Raw genomic sequence first — 25005 nt, 5'->3', positions numbered from 1 at the left:
ACTGTAACTCAGCATTGTCAGGAGTATAGTTAAGGCATAAAATTAATGGCCAGGGCCGGCTCTACCATTTTTGCCGCCCCAAGCAAAAAAAAAAAAAAAGCCACCCCAAGAATGGACGGAATGCCGTGTGCCGCCCCAGGCACGTGACCATCAACTAGAGAGTGAGAATGCTGACTGTCCACTAAGTGCTGCCGAATGTACAAAGTCAACAAACCCTAAAAAGAAGGGGGGGGGGAAATGTATTTTTCTCACTTCTCTTTCCGTTACAGGAAACGTGGCTGTTCCCTGTAATACTAGCAGGTACAACATTTTCAGAAAGAAATGGTAATGATGGCTCCTTAAGCCTGAAATGGCTCAATGAGTTCTGGCCATCGCGCCTAGGAAAACAGCTTTCATTCTTCTCTAAATAATGTCCTAGAAATCCATCCAGCTGAACAAACAAAATGATCGTTTATATGTTGTGGATGTGACTCTACTAAAACATCTTAGATTTAATGAGTTTCATTGCAGCTGAGCAGGCCTCCATTCACATAGATTTACTGCTGTGATGGAATTGGTCATATGTTATTGTCAGAAATATAGTTCACATGTCAGTATGACAGCAAAACAATATAAGGAGCTATCCTATAGCTAAGTGAGGAATGTCTATGCTACAGCTTTGACTGCTGGAGCTGCCCCACTGATAACCACAGATCTCAAAAAATCCTACTGTAAATGCAGCCATAGAGTAAAGGTGTTGGATGCAATTGATTGGTCTAAGAAAATCTCAACTATTTCTGTGGTTTTGACATGGTGTTACTGTACCTCAGTGTGTGGGAAATGGTGATGAGAATTCAATAAAATCTCTGGGGATAAGATTTACAGTCTCTGCAAACTCATATTTGAAAGTTCCCACAGCAACTTCTGGAGTTTATCCATGTTAAATTTGAAAAGCTCATTGTTGTCTGATAATATTGCAGCTCCCATTGTAACAGATAGCACATAAAGATTAGCAGAACTGAAAGACATGGTCAACAGTTCTTTTTCTCAAACTTTCCCCAGTTTTCTCATGCATTTGATGACACTTTGTGTATAGTCATTGTCATTCCGGGGTGCAGTCCAGACCAGTGAGGGGTTGCGTCACCACCTGCCCTGCAACTTGGGGTCCCTCACAATGCTTTGCTGCTGTAGCTCCCAACCTGGGCTGCTCACAAACAGCTAAACAGCATATAGATCACACCATGAGTGTCTGTGCATAGCTGCAGCTCTGACCCCAGCAGCTCTGTCAGCAACACACCAGCCACACTCTGGCTTCCAGCAGCCTTGGTTACTACTTGCAGGCTGACCCCAACACACCCTCAGTCTTGAATTTTCCCCAAAACTTGTGTTCTTTTTTTGTGCTGCCCTGGACAGTTCAGATATTATAGGTTCGTTGGCCCTGTATGGGGTCAATAGCCAATAACCAACAGCCTGTTATTTTAGTTACCCAGCAGCTCAGTTTAAACACAACACTGGATTAGTTTAGATTAAAAAATAAAACAAGTTTATTTAACTACAAAGAGTGAGATTTTAAGTGAGTACAAGTATCAGGTATTAAAGTCAAAAATGGCTACAAAAAAGGCAAAGATAAAATGCTTTCTAGTAGCTAAAACTTAACAAACTAGACTGGTTCAAGGTGAAATCCTTAGCACATGTTCCCAGCAACATGGCTGACCAAATGATCAGGTCAGGATGCCTTCCTCCTCCCCTCCTCCCCGCAAAGTAAAAAGGCTGGTTCCTTTGTTGTCTCAGGTGAAAGAGAGAGCAAGAGAGAGAGATACCCTGGCATGGGTTTTGCCCCTCACTTTTATAGTCCAGTTCCCCTTTGAAGTGGATTCGTGTGGGGGTTACCCCTCAAAACAAAGTTTATTCAAGCCGTAAAGAAGGCAAAGTGGAGTCTGGGGGTGAAGGTGGCCCATGCTGTTTCATCTCTCCTGCGTAGGCTGAAATGCAGATTTGCCCTGTCTTCTTCCTGCTGTCTCAATGACCCTGTTTACTACTTATATGTAAATTGAGGTAAACACACATTTCTTTGTTTAGGATAGACCTGTTTAACCACTCCTGGCTAGTCAGGCATGGCTTTGAACACATGCTACCAACATTATACAGGGGGAATTCATAACTTTACATGTAATGTTGCTACATACATTTTACCATGATATTGATGACCAGTGACTTATTTGTTTACCTCACAAGGCATATATTGTACAAAGATTATTATACTAGTGTGTATGATGTGAATACAGGGGTGCAATCGATCAAGTCAGTTTTCCTGTATAGTCAATTAGCAAGGGAGCAATAGCTAACTAAACTGAAAAGAGTGACCCTTATAAACATCTACAGAGTAGAAAATCGCTTAGGCCCAGATTTTCAAAGCTATTTTGGTGTTTTTGCGTTCAGCATCATGATGCCTATCTAAGTTTAGGAGCATAAAATATCATTTTGCAAAAGGGATTTAGGCACTTGATGGGATTTAGACTCCTAAGTGCCTAAATCTTTTTAAAAATTAGATTTAGGCTTCTAAATCTGTTAGGCATTGTGACACTGAATACAGCCATGTCTAAATACCATTAACAATCTGGGACTTCATCTTTTTTTAAAAAAATTAAATCACAACATACTTTTAAAGAGTTCAATCAGAAATCTGAATATTTTTTTAAAAGTAAATTTTAAAAAAATCAAGTTAAGAAGGTTCTTTTAAATAAGTGGTACAACTAACAGTGAAGTCCATTTGAGCAAGAAGTTTGAGTGTTGTGTTTTATTTCTGCAAGCAAAATTTTGCCACCAGAGGCTTTGACTGAAAAACACTGCCCCACACTGGGTTTTATCTATGGCAAAAGCTACAGAATATATGGTTCAAAATCTCTCCTACACCATTTTGAGGGGGAAGAAATGCAAGAGTTCTTCACACAGCTTTGGATAATTTATATGGCCCGTGATCTCATGGTTGTAAATGACTCAATAGTGTGTGTGTGTTTACCACAGTTTGTCCTAACCTTGCCCCAACCCAGAACTGTCAATACACCTGTACCTACTGAGGTCTTTTATTCCCTTCAAATTAATCACACAATTGACATAATGTAAATTTGGTATTTGACAGTCAATTGTCCCTAGTCAAAAGCAGTTTACTAATTGGCTGAGACCTTTCAGTTTATATGCTTGGATTTCTGGAATTAAGTCTTTGTTTAAGATTATATCTGCATTTACTAAGACTAATATCATATTGGACTGTGCTTCACCATTGGGGGAAACTTGTCGCATGTATCTTTTATTGTCTGTTGACATAAAGGCATTTATAATGTAACCAGATAGGTTTGCTTTTATAGGTCTCCAGACTAGATTTACTGCCTAGCTTTTTTTTGATTGCTACTGGTTGAAAGTCTCTCGCTAAGCTGTAATAAAATGTACAGGCAGTGTCACTTTTATTATTCAGAGCAGTAAATATTTGGTTGTAGATATCTAATCTGTTCTTTCTGCTAGTGTTTTTCTGGCATCAGATGATATATACCGATCTGTAACTATGCAAGGGGCTGCAGCTAGAGTACCACAAATGATCGTACAGGTTAGAAAAGTAAAAGTTCTGTGGCTTTTAAAAAAACCCGATAATAGTCATTTCATACTTGTGTATTTTTAGAAACATTTAAAACACAGCTCTCTTGGAGATTAGCTAGAGTTTCCATAATGGTTGCTAATGTGAAGTTCATCTGGCACAAAATGTTCACAGTTTCAGCTCTTATAGATTAAACGATGCTGGTTTGATGCAGGTGAGAGACAGGAGTGAGAGTCATAAGGTTTGTTTCCCCACACCTGTCTTTCTGTGGCTTCAGTAGTTTGTGATAATGTGTGGCTTCTTCTTCTCAGTTTTGCAATGGAGCTGAAAGTTCTTTGCGGTTGCCCCCAGCCCATTGTAGTAATACACTAGCAGTGCTCCCAGCGACCTGGGAATCGGTAATGAGATAGATAGAACCCTTGCAGCAGTTCAAATGCAGCCTTGGGGCAGTAGCAACCCCAGGCTGTTATTATCCAGTGGCTATTAAGAGTAACGTCTCCATGGCTGTCAATCTAGCACCTTTCCCCAGCACTAAATTTACAAATTTTTAATTCAGAAAAGCATGACAATATAAAACGTGACAGTTAACTCTCTGGTTACCATGGAAATAGCACCAGTCATTCTGTGAGAACGTGACAGAAACGTGGTGAATGCCTTGGAAACCACAGTTACTGCTTGGGACAAGAGAATCCGTATGGAGACTATATGGACTAACCTGTATCTTCATCTAAGACTTGAGCTGAACCAGGCTCAATCATTTTGAAAAAATGGTGGCTTTTTCTTTTCTAAAATTGTTTTGCTGCCTCTGCAATTCCTGGCTTTGAAATCCAAGATACGCAATAATAATTACATGAGTCTGTTCTGGTGCTTGTGCTCAGCCAGATCCAGGAAATCTTCAAAAAAGGGTGACCTCACAAGCTATTAAAAAAACAACTTTTCAAATGCTCATTCCAACAGAACCCCCGAACTCTCCAAGAGTCACCCATCTCTCAGGAATGATATATTAACATGCTTATGACCACGGCCACGTTGGTTTTTGTTGAGTCAACGTGGTCAGATCACCTAGTTCCCTACTAAGCAACCCTACTACTCTTGTTGAAATCTTGGTCTGAATGAAAACTGCAGGATTGATTCTGTACAAGCTACTCCTGCCTCCTCTACAAAGCAGAGGCCAACAAGGGGAGGACAGAGAAAATCCTATGTTGAAAAAGCAGTGCTTTTCATTAGCTAGAAAACACCCTCAAAATAAGTAATTCACAATACTATTATGTCACCCCATAGCGCCCTGCACTTCTGTTTTTATTGGTGATGGGCCTGAAATAAATATCTGGGTTCAAACACACCCAACCTTTGCAGCAGTCTTGAGTCAGGTCCAAATTTCATAGCTATCTCTTACCACCAAACACCCTTCAACTTCGGGAGCATTTCAGTCAAAGACAAAATGTGCAGTTAGAGTTGAAGAGGAGAAAACACCTTTTTCACCTTGTGCAGTACCATTATTTTCTTCTTAGCACTTACCAAGTACAGTACCCAGCAAACATTAAGTATTCTTCACCCCTTCTTTGGGAGGCATCCCCATTGTACAGGAGGGCAGGATCAGTGCCAGAATTGAAACCTGGCTCCTAGTTCTTTACTAAGATCAGCCCTCTGCCTTTGTCCCGTAAATTGCAGGCACATTGATTCATGTTTTCCAAGGAATCTTAACACAGTCTCTCCCCTCAGAACTACAATTTTGTTCCTGAATTTAATTGTTCAGTCTCAAGGCAAAAAAAGACACCCTGTTTGCATGCACCAGAGCTGTGTGTCCTCACAGAGGAGAGGAGTTATCATTTGCTAGTAAAATGGTGGGCAACAAATTTTGAGTCCTTTGAAAAACTGTCCCATTTTACTTATCTGTGACGCTTGGAAGGATAGGAAATAAAGCAGTAAAGAAATGATCAGATGAAAGCTCCTTATTTCTGTTGAAGTGCATGATTAATAGGTTAATGCAGGGGGATGAATGATCAGAAACAAAGTGATTGCTATGTAAAATGTTTCAAAATACGTCATGCAATTCTCTCACGTTTTTATTTTAGAAAGATGAGAAAGCGACAATAGCCAAGACGAACAGACAGCGCACCAATTCCATCGGCCATAACCCTCCACACTGGGGTGTGGATCGCCCCTTTTACAACCATCTGGGTGCTCACCAGGTCTCCAAGGAGATGAAGAGAATGGTAAAGATGTTTTGCTTTATGGAATATTTATTATTATTGTTTATTATTTATAGAGCACCAGGGGCTGTGTATGGCACATTGCAGAAAAATAGGGCACAGTCCCTCCCTCGGAGGAATTTACAGACTAAGGGGCCAATGCTGCACACACTTACTATTGGACACGGTGAATATTACCTTGACTTCAGAAGGACAATTCACAGCAGTACTAGGTACTCCTGGACACAAGTTTTTTGTGGGATTGGGCCCTAGGTTATTTGAGGATGACTAATACTGAGATGGGAGGTTGAATGGCAAAAAAAAGACTGCTTTTATTTAACTCTTCACCATGTTGTGAACACTCACCCCACGTTGAGTGAGAAAAGCAAGTTTTCTACTAAATATGTGTAGACACCAAGTTTTCCATATGTAAAAGAGATTAATTGCCAACGGTTATTTTCATTGCTTTGGATTTTTTATGTACACCTACTGTAAGTAATGTCATCATTTATACTCATTGGTCTCCAGAGAATCTTTTTCATGACTTGCAACTCTCCAAAGGAAAAGTGGCAGCTCCATCCCGTGAATTATTTAAGATTGCACTATACATAGCACTCAAGAATACACTGTAAAGCATATGGAATAGTTGACCTATGGCAATGGGTCTCTAGTTCCTAGCCTTCCTTTGGGAAAATTGAATTTGATATCCAACCAATTGCCAACACAACTTCTTGACAGGGCAGTGCTGCTCTCTGGCTCATTTTAGGCAACATTGGAGATGATGAGTCTTTCTTGCAGGGAATACAGGGAAATAAAGATGAAGGAAAAGAAAACACTTTATTTTAATAGGCAATTCATAATAGTAACATAATAATAATACTTAGCACTTCTGTAGTAATTTGCATAGTCACATTGGTTTACAAACATTAACTTATTAATCATTGATTAATCAAAGCTTTTAAAATAAATGAATTTCCTTTCATCTACATTTCAAGTTAATTCAGGGCAAAATTAAAAATGTGTTTCGGTTACAAATGGATATGTCTCTGAGATTGTAGAATCCTAGAAGTGTAGGGCTGGAAGGAACCGCAAGAGGTCATCTAGTCCAGACCCCTGCACTCAAGGCAGGACTAAGTAATAACTAGACCATTCCTAACAGGTGTTTGTCTAACCTGTTCTTAAAAATCTCCAATGACTGAGATTCTACAACTTCCCTAGGCAATTTGTTCCAGTGCTTAAATATCCTGACAAGAAGTTTTTCTTAATGTCCAGCCTAAACCTCCTTAACTGCAATTTAAGCCCATTGCTTCTTGTCCTATCCTCAGAGGTTAAGGATAACAATTTTTCACCCTCCGCCTTGTTGCAAACTTTTATGTACTTGAAAACTGCTATCATGTCCCTTCTCAGTCTTCTCTTCTCCCAACTAAACAAACCCAGTGTTTTTCAATCTTTCCTCATAGGTCATGTTTTCTTGACCTTTAATCATTTTTGTTGCTCTCCTCTGGACTTTGCCCAATTTGTCCACATATTTTCTGAAATGTTGCGCCCAGAACAGGACACAGTATTCCAGGTGAGGCCTTATCAGCACAGAATAGAGTGGAAGAATTACTTCTTGTGTCTTGCTTACAACATTCCTGCTTATACAACCCAGAATGATGTTTGCCTTTTTTCCCCCCCAAGAGAGTTACACTGTTGACTCATATTTAGCTTGTGATCCACTGTAAGCCCCAGATTCCTTTCTGCAATACTCCTTCCTAGGCAGTCATTTCCCATTTTGTATATGCGCAACTGATCATGCCTTCTGGGAGTACTTTGCATTTGTCCTTATTGAATTTCATCCTATTTACTTCAGACCATTTCTCCAGTTTGTCCAAATCATTTTGAATTTTAATCCAATCCTCCTAACCCCTCCCAGCTTGGTATTGTCCGCAGACTTTATAAGTGTACTCTCTCTACGACAGCCAATTGGAAATTATAAACTATATACACACATATATTTTGCACACATAATTATGTGGCATGTCGCATACACCTCCATATATTTTTGAAATTGCAACGCTTACTGAATGATAGGAGAATTATTTTTTTGTTTCCACTAAACATAATTAGGTATGATTGAAGGTCTCTGTATTTTTCTGCAAACTGCTTATCATTAAGGCTATGTTTTAGTCACGGGTATTTTTAGTAAAAGTCATGGACAGGTCATGGGCAATTAAAAAGTCACGGCCCCTGAGCCCTGTCCATGACTTTTACTAAAAATACCTGTGACTAAAACGTAGCCTTAATGAGGGGGGCGCTCCTGAAAACTGCTGCTGGGGGGGGAGGGGAGTAGCATGGGGTGATGCTTCTGCTGGGGGGGCAGCCCGTGCCCCTGCTGCCACTCTGAGCGGGGGGTAGCCTGTGGCACTGCCGCTGATCCTGGTGGGGGACGGCCCCTGGCCCTGCTGCCGCTCTGGACGGGAGGCGGCCCGTGGCCCCACCACCACTGCCACTTTGGGCGCGGGGCAGCCTGTGGCCCCACTGCCACTGCCGCTGCAAAATTCACGGAGCTCACAGAAAGTCACGGAAGCCGTGACTTCCCATGACCTCCGTAAATGATTTGCAGCCTTACTTATCATTGACATTACACACCAAAAAAACTATGTTAAAAGAACATTATTCAAGTTGCAACATTAAGCACTCAGAAATTAGGAAATTCCGTCATTCAGGTGGCCTGGCTCACCGCAGCTAGGAGCAGCCATTACAGAGAAAATCCAATTCACCCATCCAATTCACCTTTCATACAGAGAAATTCACCCCATAGTTCTGGGCTGGAGGGAGTATGCTCAGCCGCTCTGTGATGATTGCATGCAGAGTCTGGTCACGCAAAGGGGTTGTGAGGGGCTCAAGTATACTCAGTGAGGATAGAATCTTTGGAGATTTTAACTGGTAAAATCTAAGTCTCTATGGAGCATGTGCAAACTGTGATTTTCTCCCCCAAAGGCTGATAACATGGCCAAACGTAGGCAGACTTTCACAGGCATGGCAAAAAGCACATTGCTGACACAAAGGCCACTCCCCAGCCAAATTTCAAGACCCTGCTCCAAAGCACGGGGATACTAGGAGTGGAAATTATTACCAGACATTTTTAACAAGGGCATAACAAAATGTTCCTAAAAATTCAGCCAAATGCAGGCCTCTGCATGTAAAATTTCAGCCCAAACAATTAGTTTGGTGAAGTTATAAGCAGCTGAAAACAGAGTCTTATAATGGGAAGTGTCAGATAACCTTAATTATAGGTGGTGCTACCAGTCTGCCTATAATATCTTTTACCTTCACAATAATGAAGCCTAATCCATTTGTATCCCCATAGTCATGTGATCTTGTTTAATGAATGCAGGCTTTTTTTCCCTTCCCAAGCTCTTTAAATGTAGTTCCATGAAATAGCCATAACATATTATCTGTCTGGCAGTACATTTTGTTAGTGGACAAATCTATGTTGTTTTTTCAGTAGTTCGGACTCAATAGGCATGATGTTATTAGCAAATCCTAATCAAGATAGCATGTAATTATAAGGAGAAGTTTCTTTTGAATTGGCTTGAAAAGGGTTGTTGCATCATCCTATTCAAAAAAGAGGAGTGAGCATGCCAAATGGTATTATGCTTCATGCTGTTAATTACAGTTTGCCATGTCTAGCTCGTTGTTCAGTTGGAAAAACATAATTATTTATTGACATATCAAGATAAGATTAAAAAAAGATGTGCTGCCAATTGTTTGGGGGTGGGAGAGAGTTCTGGAACAAGGGAAGACAGTGTCACTTTCTCATTCCTTTACATATCTTGTACCTTAATTTGCAATGACTTTTACCTTTAGAAAGAGTCTGCAGCTCAGAAATTCTTTCCTGGTAGATCAACCTCCATTCCTTTTAGTAGCAGTTAATACTTCTTGGTTACACTGATGGGAGAATTTAATTTGAGAGACTGACGTTGCCTACAACTCTTTGTGTCAGATTCATTCCCAAAAACCAATTTGAAACTGACTCGGTTTTGTTTTTTACTTATTTTCAGGTTTTGAGACCCCCCGCTATCACTTTTACACAACACTTTCCTTTTGTTTGTGATGCTGTAGCCAAAAATAACACCTGCATTCTCCATGGAAAAGATCATTTTAATGTCCACTAGGCAGGTGGTTTGCTGTTTCAATCATAGGTGGGATTTTTTTCTCCCTTAAGGTAAATTCTCTTCTGCAGCGTTGTAATAGTTAGCTTTCTACCCTGCCACATGGGCAGTGCAGTGGATGTGTGTGGTATAAAATACATGTTGCCGCTATTGTATTAGATGCATACCCTGTGTTGTGTGCACACATGCACACTATGTCTGTAAACTATATGTCTGTGGGTAAAATAGACATAAAATATGGGTGCACAAAAATATGTGTAGGTGGACACAGGTTTTATCAGCACTTACGTGGGATGATGTCATGGCTTTGACCTTCATGAGTAACAGTCATCCCAAGCTCCTGAAAATGTGCCCTTCCCTCCATACCACTCACTGTGCATTTTTTCCCATTCCCAGCCCATGATGGTGTGGTATAAAGGTTTTGGCGATCCCTCGGGGTCAGGGATGCTCTTTTAGCCAGGTTTTTATTTTTATGGGTCCTTTGGTGACTGAGGAGTCCAATCCTTGAGCCGCAAACTCGTTGGCAAACATTACAGGTAATGTTGGAAGGTAGTGTTGGGCCATGATTGCTACATGACAATCATCTGTCCTTTCTTTTCTGGCATTTTTCTGTGACCAGGGTAAAGCGATTTTCCTCAAAAGCGATAGTCCCTACTCTGGCAAGCCTTGGCCAGTCCTGGGCTACCGTCTCCCAGTGCATGGTATCTATGCCACATCTCTTAATGTTTGTCTTAAGGGTGTCTTTAAAGCATTTCTTTTGGCCTTCCTGTTGTCACACAGAAGAGAAACTACACTCTTCTGAATTGCATTTCCTCAGCAAAGACATTTTGAAATCAAACTTCCACATTCAGGAGGACAGAGAGAAATGTTCTAATGGCAATTTGATTATTTTTTTAAATTCTGGACATGGGGGCTCTGAGGTTTGAAATATATTAATGTTACTGGGTGAGATGGATTAGTGGTTGCAGTGCCCATACCTTTTTTTTTATAACTTTGTAAGCTTTATCTTGTCACTTCATTGTAACATGACACTTATGTCATGATGCAATGCAGCCATCCTTGCAGTGAGACACCAGCCCAGTAGAGCACTTCTCACCAGCAATGGGGCATTGTTAGCGGGAGAGCACTGGGTACTCTGGGATGTAGCTAGTCCTCATGTTCTCTTTGTGCTCTGGGGATGGGTTTCCAGAGTGTGAACTAAGTTGGGCTAGAATCATACTGTGATACCAACAACGCAGAACATCAAGTTGACACATTTGGGTTAGGTTTATTATTCTCAAAGAAGGAGTGTTCACATGGGCCAGGATATCGTTTGTTTTTTTTATATGGTCTTCCACAGTATTCTTGCCAGCAAGTTAAAAAAGTATGGATTGGATAAATGGACTATAAGGTGGACAGAAAGCTGTCTAGATCGTCAGGCTCAACGGATAGCAATCAATGTCTTGATGTCTAATTGGCAGCCAGTATCAAGCAGAGTGCCCAGGGGTCTGTCCTGGGGCTGGTTTTGTTCAACATCTTCATTAATGATCTGGATGATGGGATGGATTGCACCCTCAGCAAGTTCGCAGATGACACTAAGCTGGGGGAGAGGTAGATACGCTGGAGAGTAGGGATAGGGTCCAGAGTGATCTAAACAAATTGGAGGATTGGGCTAAAAGAAATCTGATGAGGTTCAGCAAGGACAAGTGCAGAGTCCTGCACTTAGGATGGAAGGGGACCGACTGGCTAAGTGGCAGTTCTGCAGAAAAGGACCTGGGGATTACAGTGGACAAGAAGCTGGATATGAATCAACAGTGTGTGCTTACTGCCAAGAAGGCTAACAGCATATTGGGCTGCATTAGTAGGAGCATTGCCAGCAGATTGAGGGAAGTGATTATTCCCCTCTATTCTGCACTGGTGAGGCCACATCTGGAGTATTGCATTCAGCTTTGGGCCCCCCCACTACATAAAGGATGTGGACAAATTGGAGGGAGTCCAGTGGAGGGCAACGAAAATGATTAGGGGTCTGGGGCACATGGTTTACGAGGAGAGGCTGAAGGAACTGGGCTAATTTAGTCTGCCGAAGAGAAGAGTGAGGAGGGATTTGATAGCAGCCTTCAACTACCTGAAGGGGGGTTCCAAAGAGAATGGAGCTCGGTGGTTCTCAGTTGTGGCAGATGATAGAACAAGAAGCAATAGTCTCAGGTTGCAGTGGGGGAAGTCTAGGTTGGATATTAGGAGAAACTATTTCACTAGGAGGGTGGTGAAGCACTGGAGTGGGTTACCTAGGGAGGCGGTGGAATCTCCATCCTTAGGGGTTTTTAAGGCCCGTCTTGACAAAGCCCTGGCTGGGATGGTTTAGTTGGGTTGATCCTGCTTTGAGCAGGGGGTTGGACTAGAGACCTGCTGAAGTCTCTTCCAATCCTAATCTTCTATGATTCTATGATCTTCTTCCTCCCACTCCTCCATTCTTGATCTTCCTCCCAAGTAGAGCAACAGAACCCATCTAGGAGGTGGCCAGCTTGCACCAATCAGGGCGCACTGCACCACTGCCCAGGGCACACTGCACTACTGCCTAGGCCCCTCTGTTTCTGGCACACTGCCATACATGTGACTCCTCCCTGTGGGGTCCAGATCCCCGGGACTCTGCTTCATTCCCCCCTCAATGTAAACTGCCTCAGCTCCTCACAGGATTTCCACCAAACCCTCTTTCTTTGCTCTTTGCCAGCCTCAGCACTATATCCCTCTGGCATTTAAAGGCAAGGGAGGATGGGAAACAGACACCATGAGAAATACCTGCCTGCTCCAAAAAAAGTAATGGAGAAAATAATCTGCCCTGTGTGAGAAACTGCTGTCAGTTGGCAGACTCTACTGTAAACCTTACTGGGCCACTGTTCCCTTGATGGGCCTGTGTTTGTTGCTTGTGATGCCTCTTCCAGCATAAACAGTGTAGAGCAATTAGAGTCATCTCGCTCATGTTAATTAGCCAAAGCAAACCGAGTGGAAGAGACCTGGACAAGATCGGCATTGTGACTGCACAGAACTGGAAAAGAGCCAGAGTAACTATGTGAAAGAATCTGCTGTCAGCTGGTTTCTATTTTTGTTACTCTTAGGATATTTGTTCTTTCTAAAGCAACGGTAGTGGACCCAGAATAAACTAGTATTTATTCCCCCAGGGAGACACAATTTTGTTTGCACTGTGTGTGCGATATACACAAAGGAACAGAGTTCCTGCTCCTCACTGTTACACACTCGGGTTTTATTTTTAATTTAAGGGGGTTAATAACACAGGTGGCTTGAAAACGTGGTGATTATGAGGATGTTTTCACTTGTTCAATAGTAACAATACTTTGCTTTTCTGTAACACCTTCCAGACTTAAGATCTTGGAGTGTGTTAGGATGGATGAATGTATTTTAGTCTCTCACACACCCATGGGGTCAGGGAATATCTTTGTGTCTCAGTGCCCCCATCTGTAAAATAGGAATGTAAAAACTAAATCTCCTGGCCAAGGTCACAAACACAGTCTGTAGCGGAGTAAGTGTGGTACATCTTTGAAAAAAGGAATCTTATGCTCTCTCTCAGGACTGCCCATCTGAGCTTTACACTGGCTCCTTGATGAGTTCCTGGGAGCCACTGCCAAATTACTATAAAATGCAACAGATTGCAGCCAGCCATATCTTTAATAAGAAAGTGCAACCCACAGAGATCACATGCCGCAGCACACAGTGTTCATCTGGCTGCAAGTGGAAGGATAACATTGTTACCAGAGGAATTGACAGGCAGGATGGTTCGGGTAGACTGGTAGGAAGCACTGCTTATTGCTGCTCCACACATGTATGCCGTCCACAAGTGTGTGCTGCTGACTCATGGGTAGGGGGCCAAGAGCTTGCTGACTGTGCCCCTGACTCAACAGACCAGCAGACTTCATGGGGCCCCCATCCTAGCACTCAAGAAGCACTTGAAAGGTGCAGCAAGTCCTGATACATACACTAGGGGGAGAAGTCTGCCTCTGCCTTCTGATCTCAGTCCATTCTCCATAAATGTACAACATGGCGGGAGGCTTTTGTCCATGTAGTCTCAAAGGAAGGGTGTTGAGTGTGAGAGTCTTTGGTTTGTAAATATTGCGCACACACAAAAACTACTTTGCAACCTTAATCGTGTTCTTTTAACATAAAGCAATCAACATCAGGAAATGCCAGTCCCCATGTGCCTCTGCATTATGGTAGTTTTTAATTACATGATAACATATTAGTTTTTTTCCATAGGACTTTTGCCGCATTCAGTGGACAGAATGGACAATACTCACTTCAGGAGTGGTTATTTAATATTTTGTTTTATCCTCATTGCCCTATGGATTATTTTCTGCACATCTTTCAAACCCTGCTCTGAAGACAGAATTTTGAATGTCCATACTAGATCCTGTGAAAAAAGTAGTAGGTGACCATGTAATTAAAGACTATCATAATCCATACACACCTGGGTGCTGAATTAAGGTTGCATACCATAATCTATAATAAACGAAAGTACTCTGGCTTCAGTTAGTTGTTGTACATTTAATAACACTTGTTTGGCTTTCCACACAAAAAATATGCCTGTTTGCTCTTCTCTTTGTGGAACTAAAAATAATTTGTTTTTATCAAGAGTTCCTTTTAGTGCCAATTGTCTGTCATGGTGGCAGGGTTCGGCACTTCACCTGAAAATACACAGATTGGAAAGTGCCTTTGTGGCCATTGGACAGTTAGGTTTTGACCTTTAGAAAAAGCAGTGTGACGTGCATCATGCTATCTTTCTAGTTGCTCATGCATAAGTGCTGGCATGGGTTCCAAAGGCTACCATATGTTCATTATATTCCTCTTATGCCAACAGAAGTATAACTGCTTAGGTTGACAGCTAGCACGTGTCTCGGGGAAAAGGTGGGGCTTCAAGTAAAAAGCCCTTTTAAGCAAGCAGGAGCAAATTTCCCAAAATGTCAGCTGAGTGCTGGTGTGAACTCCAGGCATCTCTCCCCATTATTGTTTCACTTCGGGTATGTCTAAGCTGCAGTTAAAATCCCATGACTGTACCATGCTTGCTGATTCAGGCTTATGGGGCTCGGGGTAAGGGGCTTTTTAACAACAATGTAGATGTTTGGGCTCCAGGACTCTGTGAGGTTGGAGGGTCCTAGAGCTCACACTGCAGCCTGACCCTGAATGGCTACACTGCACTTACACAGCCCCTTAGTCTGAGCCCAAGTCAGCTGGCATGGGCCAGCCTTCGGTTTTTAATTGCAGTGTAGACGTACTCTTAGAGGGAGAGGATCTGAAACTGAGTCGTTTTAGGAATAAAAAAAATTGAAATGTGCAATGCTAATTTGAAACCAAGCATCAAGACTTCACATGCTTGGATTCTTTCATGTGAGTGGGTGGGTGAGATGCTGAACAGCTGAGCAAAGGTAATGGAAAGATTTGAGAGCTGCTGAGTTAAGCCCCGGACTGCACATGGGACCTGTAGAGAGCAGAGGCTGAGCTGCAGGTTCAGTGGACTCTCCACGAGAGCTTTAAGTCTCCAAGACTATTTTCCTGCTTAGTGGATTTAGTTCTACAAGAGGGGAAGGCATGAGCAGCTCCTGAAAGGTGTCAGGCTCCCTCCACTCCCATTGTAGAGAATGGGAGACGGAGCAGTTCAGGAGGCACTCAGCACCATGCCAGAATCAGGCCCATGGAGAGGCAAGCTGATTTTAGAGGTCTGCACCAATAGGGTGACTGCTCTGTTAGCTAAAACCCAGGGGTTGAGGGAAGAGGAAAGAAAGGAATTTTGGGTGCAAACGTCTATGATTTTAACTTTGATTTAACTGAGGCCTGGTCTACACTGCACAGGTCAACATAGGGCAGCTTACGTCGACCTAATTATGTCAGTGTACATACTACAGCCTTGTTCTGCCAAGGTAAGTGCCCTACTACACCGACACAATAACTCCACCTCCACGAGAGGCGTAGCACTTAGGTCAGTAGAGGTAGGACGACGCAGTGTCTGTGGATAGCTCTGTGTACACACTGCATTCCTTACATTGGCTGTTGGCTGTCTTGTCAGCTTCACGACTCCATACTAGAGCTATGAAATTGACAAGAAAGTGGGGCAGCTACAGCCCGAATGCCCCCGGCTCCCTGCTCCCAGCTGGGCTGCTGCCCAGAAGCTCCCTGCTCCCCACTCAGGGAGCCAAGAAGCCCAGGCAGCTGCCCCCCCCCCACTCCCATCTGGGAGTGGGGAGGCAAGAAGCACGGGTGGCTGACCCCTGCTCCCAGCAGGGAGCTGAGAGCCCAGGGAGCAGTTGGGCTCCTGTCGGGAGAGCCCTGGCTTTCAGTCCCCCAAACTGGCCTTCTTCAGTCGGTGGAAGCATTCCTAGTGAGGACACGTAGCGCCGACAGAAGGAGGGCGGTGTGGACATCAGCCACTGCAGTAATTACTGTGGTGGCTGTAAATCGACCTAACATAGGTTGACTTAGGTATAGACATACCCTTAGATATCTGACTTTTACCCTTTCTGCCAGGATCACCTGGTGATACAATTGCAGAGCTAATTCCAACATAAAATTGAAACACAGTCAAATGCAGTTTAAAAAATAACCTGACAATAAATGTGTTAAAGTTATAGCACATTGGAAAAAATATTTTGGATACTATTAATGCAACAATTAAAGGCCTACATAAACACATTTGAGACTCCATGTGGTTTCATTTGGAGCTCTGTGGGCACCCAAGAGCAGAATGTAGTACCAAATATTGTATTGGATTTTTACATCCCAATAAAAGAGCCCTTGCATAGCTGCCTGCTCATTCAGCCGTTAAAAAAAAAAAAAAAAAAAGACACTTAGTACCATGCACTGCGTTAACTCAAACGACTGTCTCCATATTGTGCAACGAAAGCAGCCTATTTACGACATTCCTTGCCTCCACACTGCCTCACAATGACTCCCATTATTCAGGAAATCAAGGTTGGAAAAAGTCTCAACACAGCAAACCCTCCTAACTTTACTCCCCCAAGTATTTCTGTTCTATCAACTATGATTTGAAGAAAAAAACATAGTGGGGTAAATATTCCTCTCATTTACCTCCGTGCAATCTCACTGAAGGCAAGAGGATTTACTCCTGTGAGTGAGACAAAGGGGGGGCTGATCAGTTCTCATCAGCCCTGAACAAGTTCATCATTATTTTCTTTTCAAGCAATCATTTGATAATCATTGTCTACAGTGTGGAATAGGGCAGCCGAGAATAGATTTGACCCACTATTTTTTCCCCATCATTTTTAGACTCTGAGAATTGGTTTGTAATTTGTTTGACTTCAGAAGTGAGAAAATATCAATCATTCTATTCTAGTCTAATCTTTATATGTTTTTATACCATGCTCATCACTATGGTGTATGAGCTTGTAGGAAATCGCCAATCTAGTTTGTTTTGTTCTTACAGCTAGATCTTTAGGTAGCTCAAATTCAGTAAGAAAACTCTTCCCAGTTACACCAGAACAACTCCCTTGATTTCAATGGGATTGCTGTACTTGTGTGGAGAATGCTTAATATCTATGATCCATATTCTTCTTCTTCAGTGTCTGGAGAGTGCATAGAACTTCATGGAACCACCATAAAAATGTTTAATACCTCATATAGGCTAAATACAATGAAAGTCTAACTTTATTTTGGTGGATCAAGACTGGCAATCATCCTGTATTAAGTTCTTTAAAATAAAGTTAAAAGTCAGCACTTATTGTTTTACATATAATTAGCATATAAAACCTGAAGTTCTTCAACTGATATCTGTATGGTAATGAGTTTGAGTGAAGGGGACTTTACATTTATTACATTCTTATTTTTACTTAAAAACCTTGAAATTGCTCTAATAATACAGGAACATTCTAGACCATTTTGTTTTGAACGGCATCTTTTGAACAAACCATTTCTCCAAATGCTTTACATAATTAATGTAAATAATGTATCAAAAGCTTAACCTATTCCATGTACTGAAAAGTCGTTTAAGACATTAAATCAAAAGTGTCAACTGCAGTCTAGAATGTGGACTGAATTACATGTTTAATTATTGTCTATGATCCAAGTATACAAAAATAAGGCCATACGTTACCTACCCTTAATGCACAGCAGAACTCCCTCTGATATCACTGGGAGCTTTGCACAAATATCAAGGTAGAATTGTGGCACTTAGTTAACAATGAATGCCAAAACTTTCTAACAGGGGCTCTGATTTTTTGAATGTCACAGTTCTTAGATGCTGAACCTTCAACAAAATCATTTCCGTGATGCTGCAGTTGAAGTCAATGAGAGATGTTGATTGTTGCTCAGTTGCTTTGATTTCAGGCTCAACGTATCTAAGATTGGGCACTTTAATTTTAATGCCATTTCGAAAATAGAAAATAAAGTTGTTGTTGCAGTCATCATCACTTGGTGGGAGGGGATTAAGGATGGGAAGGAATGATACAGAGCACTTCCCAGGTTTACTGATATTTCTGTCTTTGTTTCTTGGCCATTTGAAAGTTAATTTACCAAATTTGCAAGCCCTGTTGTGGTAGTTGTATGCACAGTGTAGGCCCATCACTCTGACCTGTTCCATGTGAAAATATGGCCCCTGAATTGTCATCATCAAGATTAAAAGTTCAGTGAAAACTGGTAAGTGTGTGAGGCTCACACCCCTCAGGGGTGTTGCTTCTGGATAAGACAGTGCTACATTTGGAAGGTTATCTTAATAACCATAATGACAAGAAACGTTTTGGGGGGTAGGGGATTCAGTGAAAACTTTCATTCTGCAGAAAATGAATCTGTCGCTGGGCCAGATATATCCACCATGTTGACCAAATCTAAATCACGAGCCAGCAGCTGGACACCCGATACTAAATAATGTTTAAGGAACAACTCGTCACTTTTTACTGCCTGTGAAAAGTTCCGATTGGCACCGTTGGAACTAAACCCCTCAAGTCACGAAATGGGTACAGCGCAGGGCAGGAGCAGTGGAAGCTTCCTAGACTACCTTGCAAATATGCCTCAACCTTGCTCTGCGGGTGCACACTTTGCATAGTTTGTTCTTCATGCTGACTCATTCCTTAAAATCTTTGCTTGGGCTGCCAATGAAGCTGCCAATTGTTATGGTGGTGTGGACAGTAGAGGTAGACTGACCAGAGGCTGTCACATCCTTGGAGCTGAATGAAAAGGTAAAAGGCAGATGTAAGACTATTCACCTTCCTTCTTAAATTTACAATAGTTTAGTTATTGCAACAAGTGTTCTCAAAGTTGGCATTATTATTTCAAAAGGCTCTTGACTTGAAACAGAAATAGTGATCTGCTTGTCATATATTTGACAAATGTTTTATCACTTTCTTTAAACAATCTGTATCGATCGGCAACTTCAAATAAACTCAGTCAGTTTATAAAGCAAGCAGGGAGATTAGAATGATTTGAATTGTTAGAGCAATAGGCACTCATATAAATCCATATAATAAAATTTTGGAACAGAGACAGCAATATAATGGTCAGTCTTTCTCTCCCATTCCTTCCAAGCACTGTAATAAAAAATAATTACTCGTGACTCATTCATTGTAAAAGTAGGTTTTAAAATGTATAGGCTCAAACAGATAGAAGACCTGTTAAATCATCTCGTCCATCCCTTGTTAATACTATTGTCTTGGCTTTGTGCTGCCTGTGCAGCTAGGTGTGGATTAATATTCCTGAATTTATATGTGGTGGATTATGTTAATTTTACAGCAGTTATCAGATTTCATTACTTTATGATTGCAATTAGATCATGGAATAGTGTAGTCCCCTATGGAAAATGGCAGAAGCTCTGGCACTGGGGACATTTAAAATGAGACTTAACAAAAGATTAGATAACACACTGTCTGGAACATTCCTTCTTTAGTTAATACATTGTGATAAAAGCCTTAATGTGTTTCCAATTCATTTTTAGACAGAGCTAGAGGATTTGTACCCAAAAGAGGACCCGTTTCATTGTCTTTATTCTAGAACTGTCCTTCACCTCCTTTGAACTCTACCTTTCTGATTTTTGTCGTGACCCCTGCTGTGTCACCCTTGCAGCAGCCACGAGATTGGTCTGGGTGGCATCATGGATAAGCCATCAATTCCATTTTGTAGTGTGGCTAATGCTTTATAAGCAGAGTGGTGCTGCGCTGGTGAAGACCCGGGGCATCACTGACGTAACTATTCAGTAAACCACGGAAGAGCAGGCCTGAGATGACTTGCATAGCCAGATCCTTCCATTGCAGCTTGAGCAATGCTGACAAGGGAGGCAAAGATCCATTTGAAACCACATCATGAATTCAATTTTACCACTTTGTCATACCACTGACATGCTGTTTTTGTCTTAAGGCTTGGTTTTGAGAGGTGCTCAGTGCCCACAATTTCCTTCAAGGTGTGAATTGTGGTTGTTGAATTGGGAGACCCTCTGGCAAACCTACAAAGCTGGTTTCCAGGTTCCAGTGCCACAAGAGGCCTGTAGTGCCATATCAGGATTTCAGGGGAGAGATTGTCTCAAATATTCGGGGTCCTGATCATGTAGGACTTTAAATATTACAAGGCCACTCACTGAATTGCACCTGGAATGAAAAGGTGTACACATCTACATAGAGGATCCTTAAACCTCACCAAGCAGAGAGCAAATTGAGTTACCAAGCTGAAGGACACTTGAGGAGAGGACTTAAAACAAGCTATGTAGATAAGACAAGGCCTGATTTTTCACCGGTATTGAGCATTCACAACACCTATATTTTAAGCTTCTCAACTGAGCACTATTGTTTAAGGCAGTGGTTTTCAAAGTTTGGGTCGCGACCCAGTGCTGGGTCATGGAATGCAAGGCACTGGGTCGCCTTGCTCAACACCCAGGGACCCTGACGGCTGGCCAGTAAAAACTAGTAGTCCCTACCTGTTCTGACACCGCACTGTGCCCCGGAAGTGGCCAGCAGCAGGTCCAGCTCATAGGCAAGGAGGCCACGGGGCTCCGCACGCTGCCCCCACCCCAAACATCAGCTCCACACTCCCATTGGCCTCAAAAGGCATGTCATTTCCACTAACAGGCATCATGCAAAAAATGCATATGCTTACTGAGAGCAGAACAGAGCCCTAAAGTATGTGGAAAATTCCAAACACTGATTATGCTCTTCTGCCAATTGCTTAGAGAGGGTCTACTTGAGGAAATGTTATGGGGAAGTACCCTAAGATTGTCTCAATTGAATCCCTGAGCAATGTTTTCAGTATCCCAGTGAAGTGCTTCTGTGCAAATAAGGAGTATTTCCTTTAATAATATCTTAGCCTTTTAGACAGTGCATTTAAAAAAAATCAGCTTGCAGGTTCTCTTGCATAATAATTCCATTTTATGAGTTTTGCTGTATGAAGAAGCCATCATTCATTCAAAATGGGAGTATTTGAAGTGAATAATTTAATTTACTTAGCTAAAGAGGTTCCCACTAAATATAATTTTAACCTGCTTCCCTTCAATTAAAATTCAAGTCACTCTTAAATATTTAACCTCATTAGATGAGAAGAGTCACAAAAAAAAAGTAATATATTTTTGCTATACCTGGTGTATGCATTTTTGAGTCTTTCATTTTAAGAATACAGCGTAAGTTGAACTACTAGTATAGAAGTCTCTCATTAATCATTTCCAGTGTTTCCAGCAAGTTTTAGTGTTTAAACAAGAGTCTAAATTAACCCAATATTATTTTGTAATGTTTTAAATGGGCTTGCCAGAAAAAAATCCAAGTTTGCTTGTGCAAACCAGGTAATTGCACACTCAAATGGGCAGTTAGGCATGATTGTCAAATTTCTGTTGACCTGTGAAAGTTTGCCCATTGTAGTGTGTTCACCTGTTTTTATGAGAATCACTGCTGTGTCCTTTAGAAAATTGACCCGGTTGGTCTACATTTTCAAACTTGGGAACCTGAAATTTAGGAGTTCAGTATCGGTATGTAGTGTCAACATGTAGAGTCAGTAGGAACAGTGGATATTCAGCTGTCATTGAAAATCAGGTCACTTATTTGGGCTCCTGTGTATGGATTTAGTTCCCTAACTCCCAGGAACCCATGTCTGAAAATGTGGACTTTATATTTAACAAGCAGTGTCTGTGTTTTTACATTAAGGTTCACCCCGCCCCGTTTGTTGGGTGATAACTATTCATGTTCAGATGGTTTCTTTTGTCAGTGCAACTAGCTATGACACCAGGCAAATTATGAGCACTTTGTCTACATGGTTAATCAATGGGCTTTTATTCCTGGCACCATCTTGTAAAATTCCATACAGGTGGGGAAAAAATCAACGCTTTTGACAGCTGTAAAGCAATTTAAGCAAAACGAATACCTGAGTGATATTTCAGTCCCTCTTTAACCTTAAACCAAAAGCACTTGTAGTATTCTTTGGCTTAGTTGCTTGGACATGCTAAGTAAGTTTGCTGGGCATGTAAAACATGCTTCCTTCCCATTCGGCATTAGTCTGCTAGTAGTTAGTAAAGAAGAGCTGGGGGACAGGAGGGTTCCTCTTTCTGCGTGCCTGAATGGCAGTGTTTGAGTTACAGTTTCTATTTTAAAGTGTGGGTTTAGTCTGAAAAGCGATTGTAAAAATGGCACTTTCTTGTTCAATGGACCTGCTCTGTGTATTCAGACAATCAGACCTGTTGATTTCAGTGACAAAAATATGTTTTCTCTTGTTCGTCCCAGAAAGCCTACCCAGCTTAGGGAAAATGTGCAGGATTCTGATAGCATCACCAGATTGATAACTTATTTCCAGTTGCAGGGCCAAATTTTCGCCCTCATTTACAACTGTTCAATGCCATTGTCTCCAGTGTCAATGAACAAATACAGTTGTGGGCAGGATTTGACCAGCAGGCTGTGTATGGAAATCTCAGTGCCCAGGCTAAGATTGCAGTGCTAGCATTACTCATGGGGGAATTCTGCAACAAAAAGTTAAAAATTCTGCGTACAATATATTAAAATTCTGCATATTTTATTTGTCAAAATAACACAATGTAGTCACACAGTTTCAGTTATTTTTTATCGTGTATTTCAAAATACCTGTCAGCAAATATGTCTGTAACAATATAGATGACAAAAAAATTCAGATTTCTTACTAGGCATATTGATACAGAACTCTGAGTAATAATTCATTTAAACTACAATACAGAACCGAATTTCGCGCACCCCCTCAGAAGCAGTGCCAAGGCTTGGGGGAGTCGGGGTAATGGAGGAGTTGAGGGAGAGGGAAGTAAATTGCTGGGAAGGAGCCTGGGTGTGAACTTGGAGGGTTGTTGGGTATGGGTGGGAAAAGTATGGAACAGGCTTTTTGGGGGGGGACAAGGAGGGATTGTTAGGGAGCTTCCCCCATCCAGACCCTGGCTGACCCCTAGTCTCTCCCATTCAGTCAGGCACATCTGCCCCTGTCCCCATGTGTTCCTGCACCCCCATGTGTCCGTGCACCCCCTGTCCACATGTGTCCCTCTATCCCGACTCAGACACCCACTCCCCCCATCCCCATGTGGCCCTACATTCCCCTCTCCTGTCCCTATGTGGCTCTGTACCCCCTCCCCCATCCCCATGCATCTTTGTGCCCCCACCCAGCCACTGTCCTGTCTCTGTGTCCCTGTACCCCCTGTCCCTGTCCCCATATGTGTCTGTGCCCCCACCCAGCCACTCCTCTGTCCCCATGTGTCTCTGTGCCCCCACCCAACCACTACCTCTGTCCCTATTTGTCCCTGCACCCCCTGTCCTTGTCCCCATATGTGTCTGTGCCCCCACCCAGCCACTCCCTGTCCCCATGTGTCTCTGTGCCCCCACCCAACCACTCCCGTCTCCATGTGTCCCTGAACCCCCTCCCTCTGTCCCATGTGTCTCTGTGTCCCATCCAGCCACTCCCCTGTCCCTATGTTCCCTGCACCCCTTCCCACATCCCTATGTGTCTCTGTGCCCCCCCCCCCCCCCCTCCCCTGTCCCCCTATGTCTCTGTGCCCCATCCAGCCACTCCCCTGTCCCTATGTGTCCCTGTACCCTGACTGCATGTGTCTCTGTGCCCCCACTAAGCCACTCCCCTGCCCCCTACGTAGCTCTGCACCCCCTCCCCCATCACCATGTGGCCCTGCACCTCTTTTCCCCCCGTGGTCCTACGCCTCCACTCCCATTCAGCCCCTTCCCCAGTCTGTCCTTATGAGCCCCTATCTGACCTCCCACATTGTGTGTCTCCCTATAACCCCTCTCTCCTGACCTGGCCGGCTGCGAAGAAGGCTGCTCTCTCTCTTCCCTCGCAGGCAGGGAGCTGCTGCTGTTCTTGTGCCACAGCACCCTTTGGTGGGCAAAAGGCAGAGCTGCAGCAACATTTCGACAGAAGCATTTTTCTGTGCACAAAAAAAAAAATATGTGGGGCTCATTAATTATGCACGCATGCAGTAGAGCAGAATTCCCCCAGTAGTATAGCATACCATCATTTTACTTGTAAAATAAACACATTTGAGCTGGAGTCATTGAGATGCACAAAAACCCCATGGAATCCTACATCTGTCATCACTACATTTGCTAGAGTTTTAACACAGTGTACAAATTCTGCCCTCATGTACATGGGCATAACTCCTGTTGATTTCAGTGAGACTTGTACCTGGGTATCTGAAGGCAGATTTTGGTCCAGTCCATATGAGACCTATTTTATGAAGCTATTCTGCTCTATCAGGTATGTTAATAGACATTTCAGATTGCAGATAAATGCATATTTTTCTCTTGGGACCCTTCAAACAACTCTCAGGGCTTTGTTGGACCTGTAAACGTGTAGATAGCTCATTCAATAAACCTGAATGATCCTGGAGTGTATTTTAATTACTTGCCAAAATACAAGAAATTTCCCCCTTCCCATTCATAGAGATGCATTTTCGTGTTAAATTTCAGAGTAGCAGCCGTGTTAGTCTGTATCCGCAAAAAGAAGAACAGGAGTACTTGTGGCACCTTAGAGACTAACAGATTTATTAGAGCATAAGCTTTCGTGGACTACAGCCCACTTCTTCGGATGCATATAGAATGGAACATATATTGAGGAGATATATATACACACATACAGAGAGCATAAACAGGTGGGAGTTGTCTTACCA

At 42.4% G+C, this 25005-nt stretch overlaps 1 protein-coding gene across 3 annotated transcripts in view; it reads left to right on the top strand.

Annotated features, from left to right (window-relative positions):
• The window catches only part of ADCY5 (adenylate cyclase 5), a gene marked incomplete in the record, with an annotated part of 307551 nt that overhangs the window by 227756 nt on the left and 54790 nt on the right, over nucleotides 1-25005 (top strand). For all 3 annotated transcript variants that reach the window (XM_034786099.1, XM_034786098.1, XM_034786097.1), the window contains 1 exon segment: nucleotides 5644-5784. In XM_034786099.1, the coding sequence (XP_034641990.1) occupies nucleotides 5644-5784 (141 nt within the window).

Source organism: Trachemys scripta, chromosome 11 (genome assembly GCF_013100865.1).
Source record: "Trachemys scripta elegans isolate TJP31775 chromosome 11, CAS_Tse_1.0, whole genome shotgun sequence".
Classification (NCBI taxonomy): domain Eukaryota; kingdom Metazoa; phylum Chordata; order Testudines; family Emydidae; genus Trachemys; species Trachemys scripta.
Note: the sequence above shows the minus strand (reverse complement) of the source record. Positions and strands in the feature narration are given on the sequence as shown.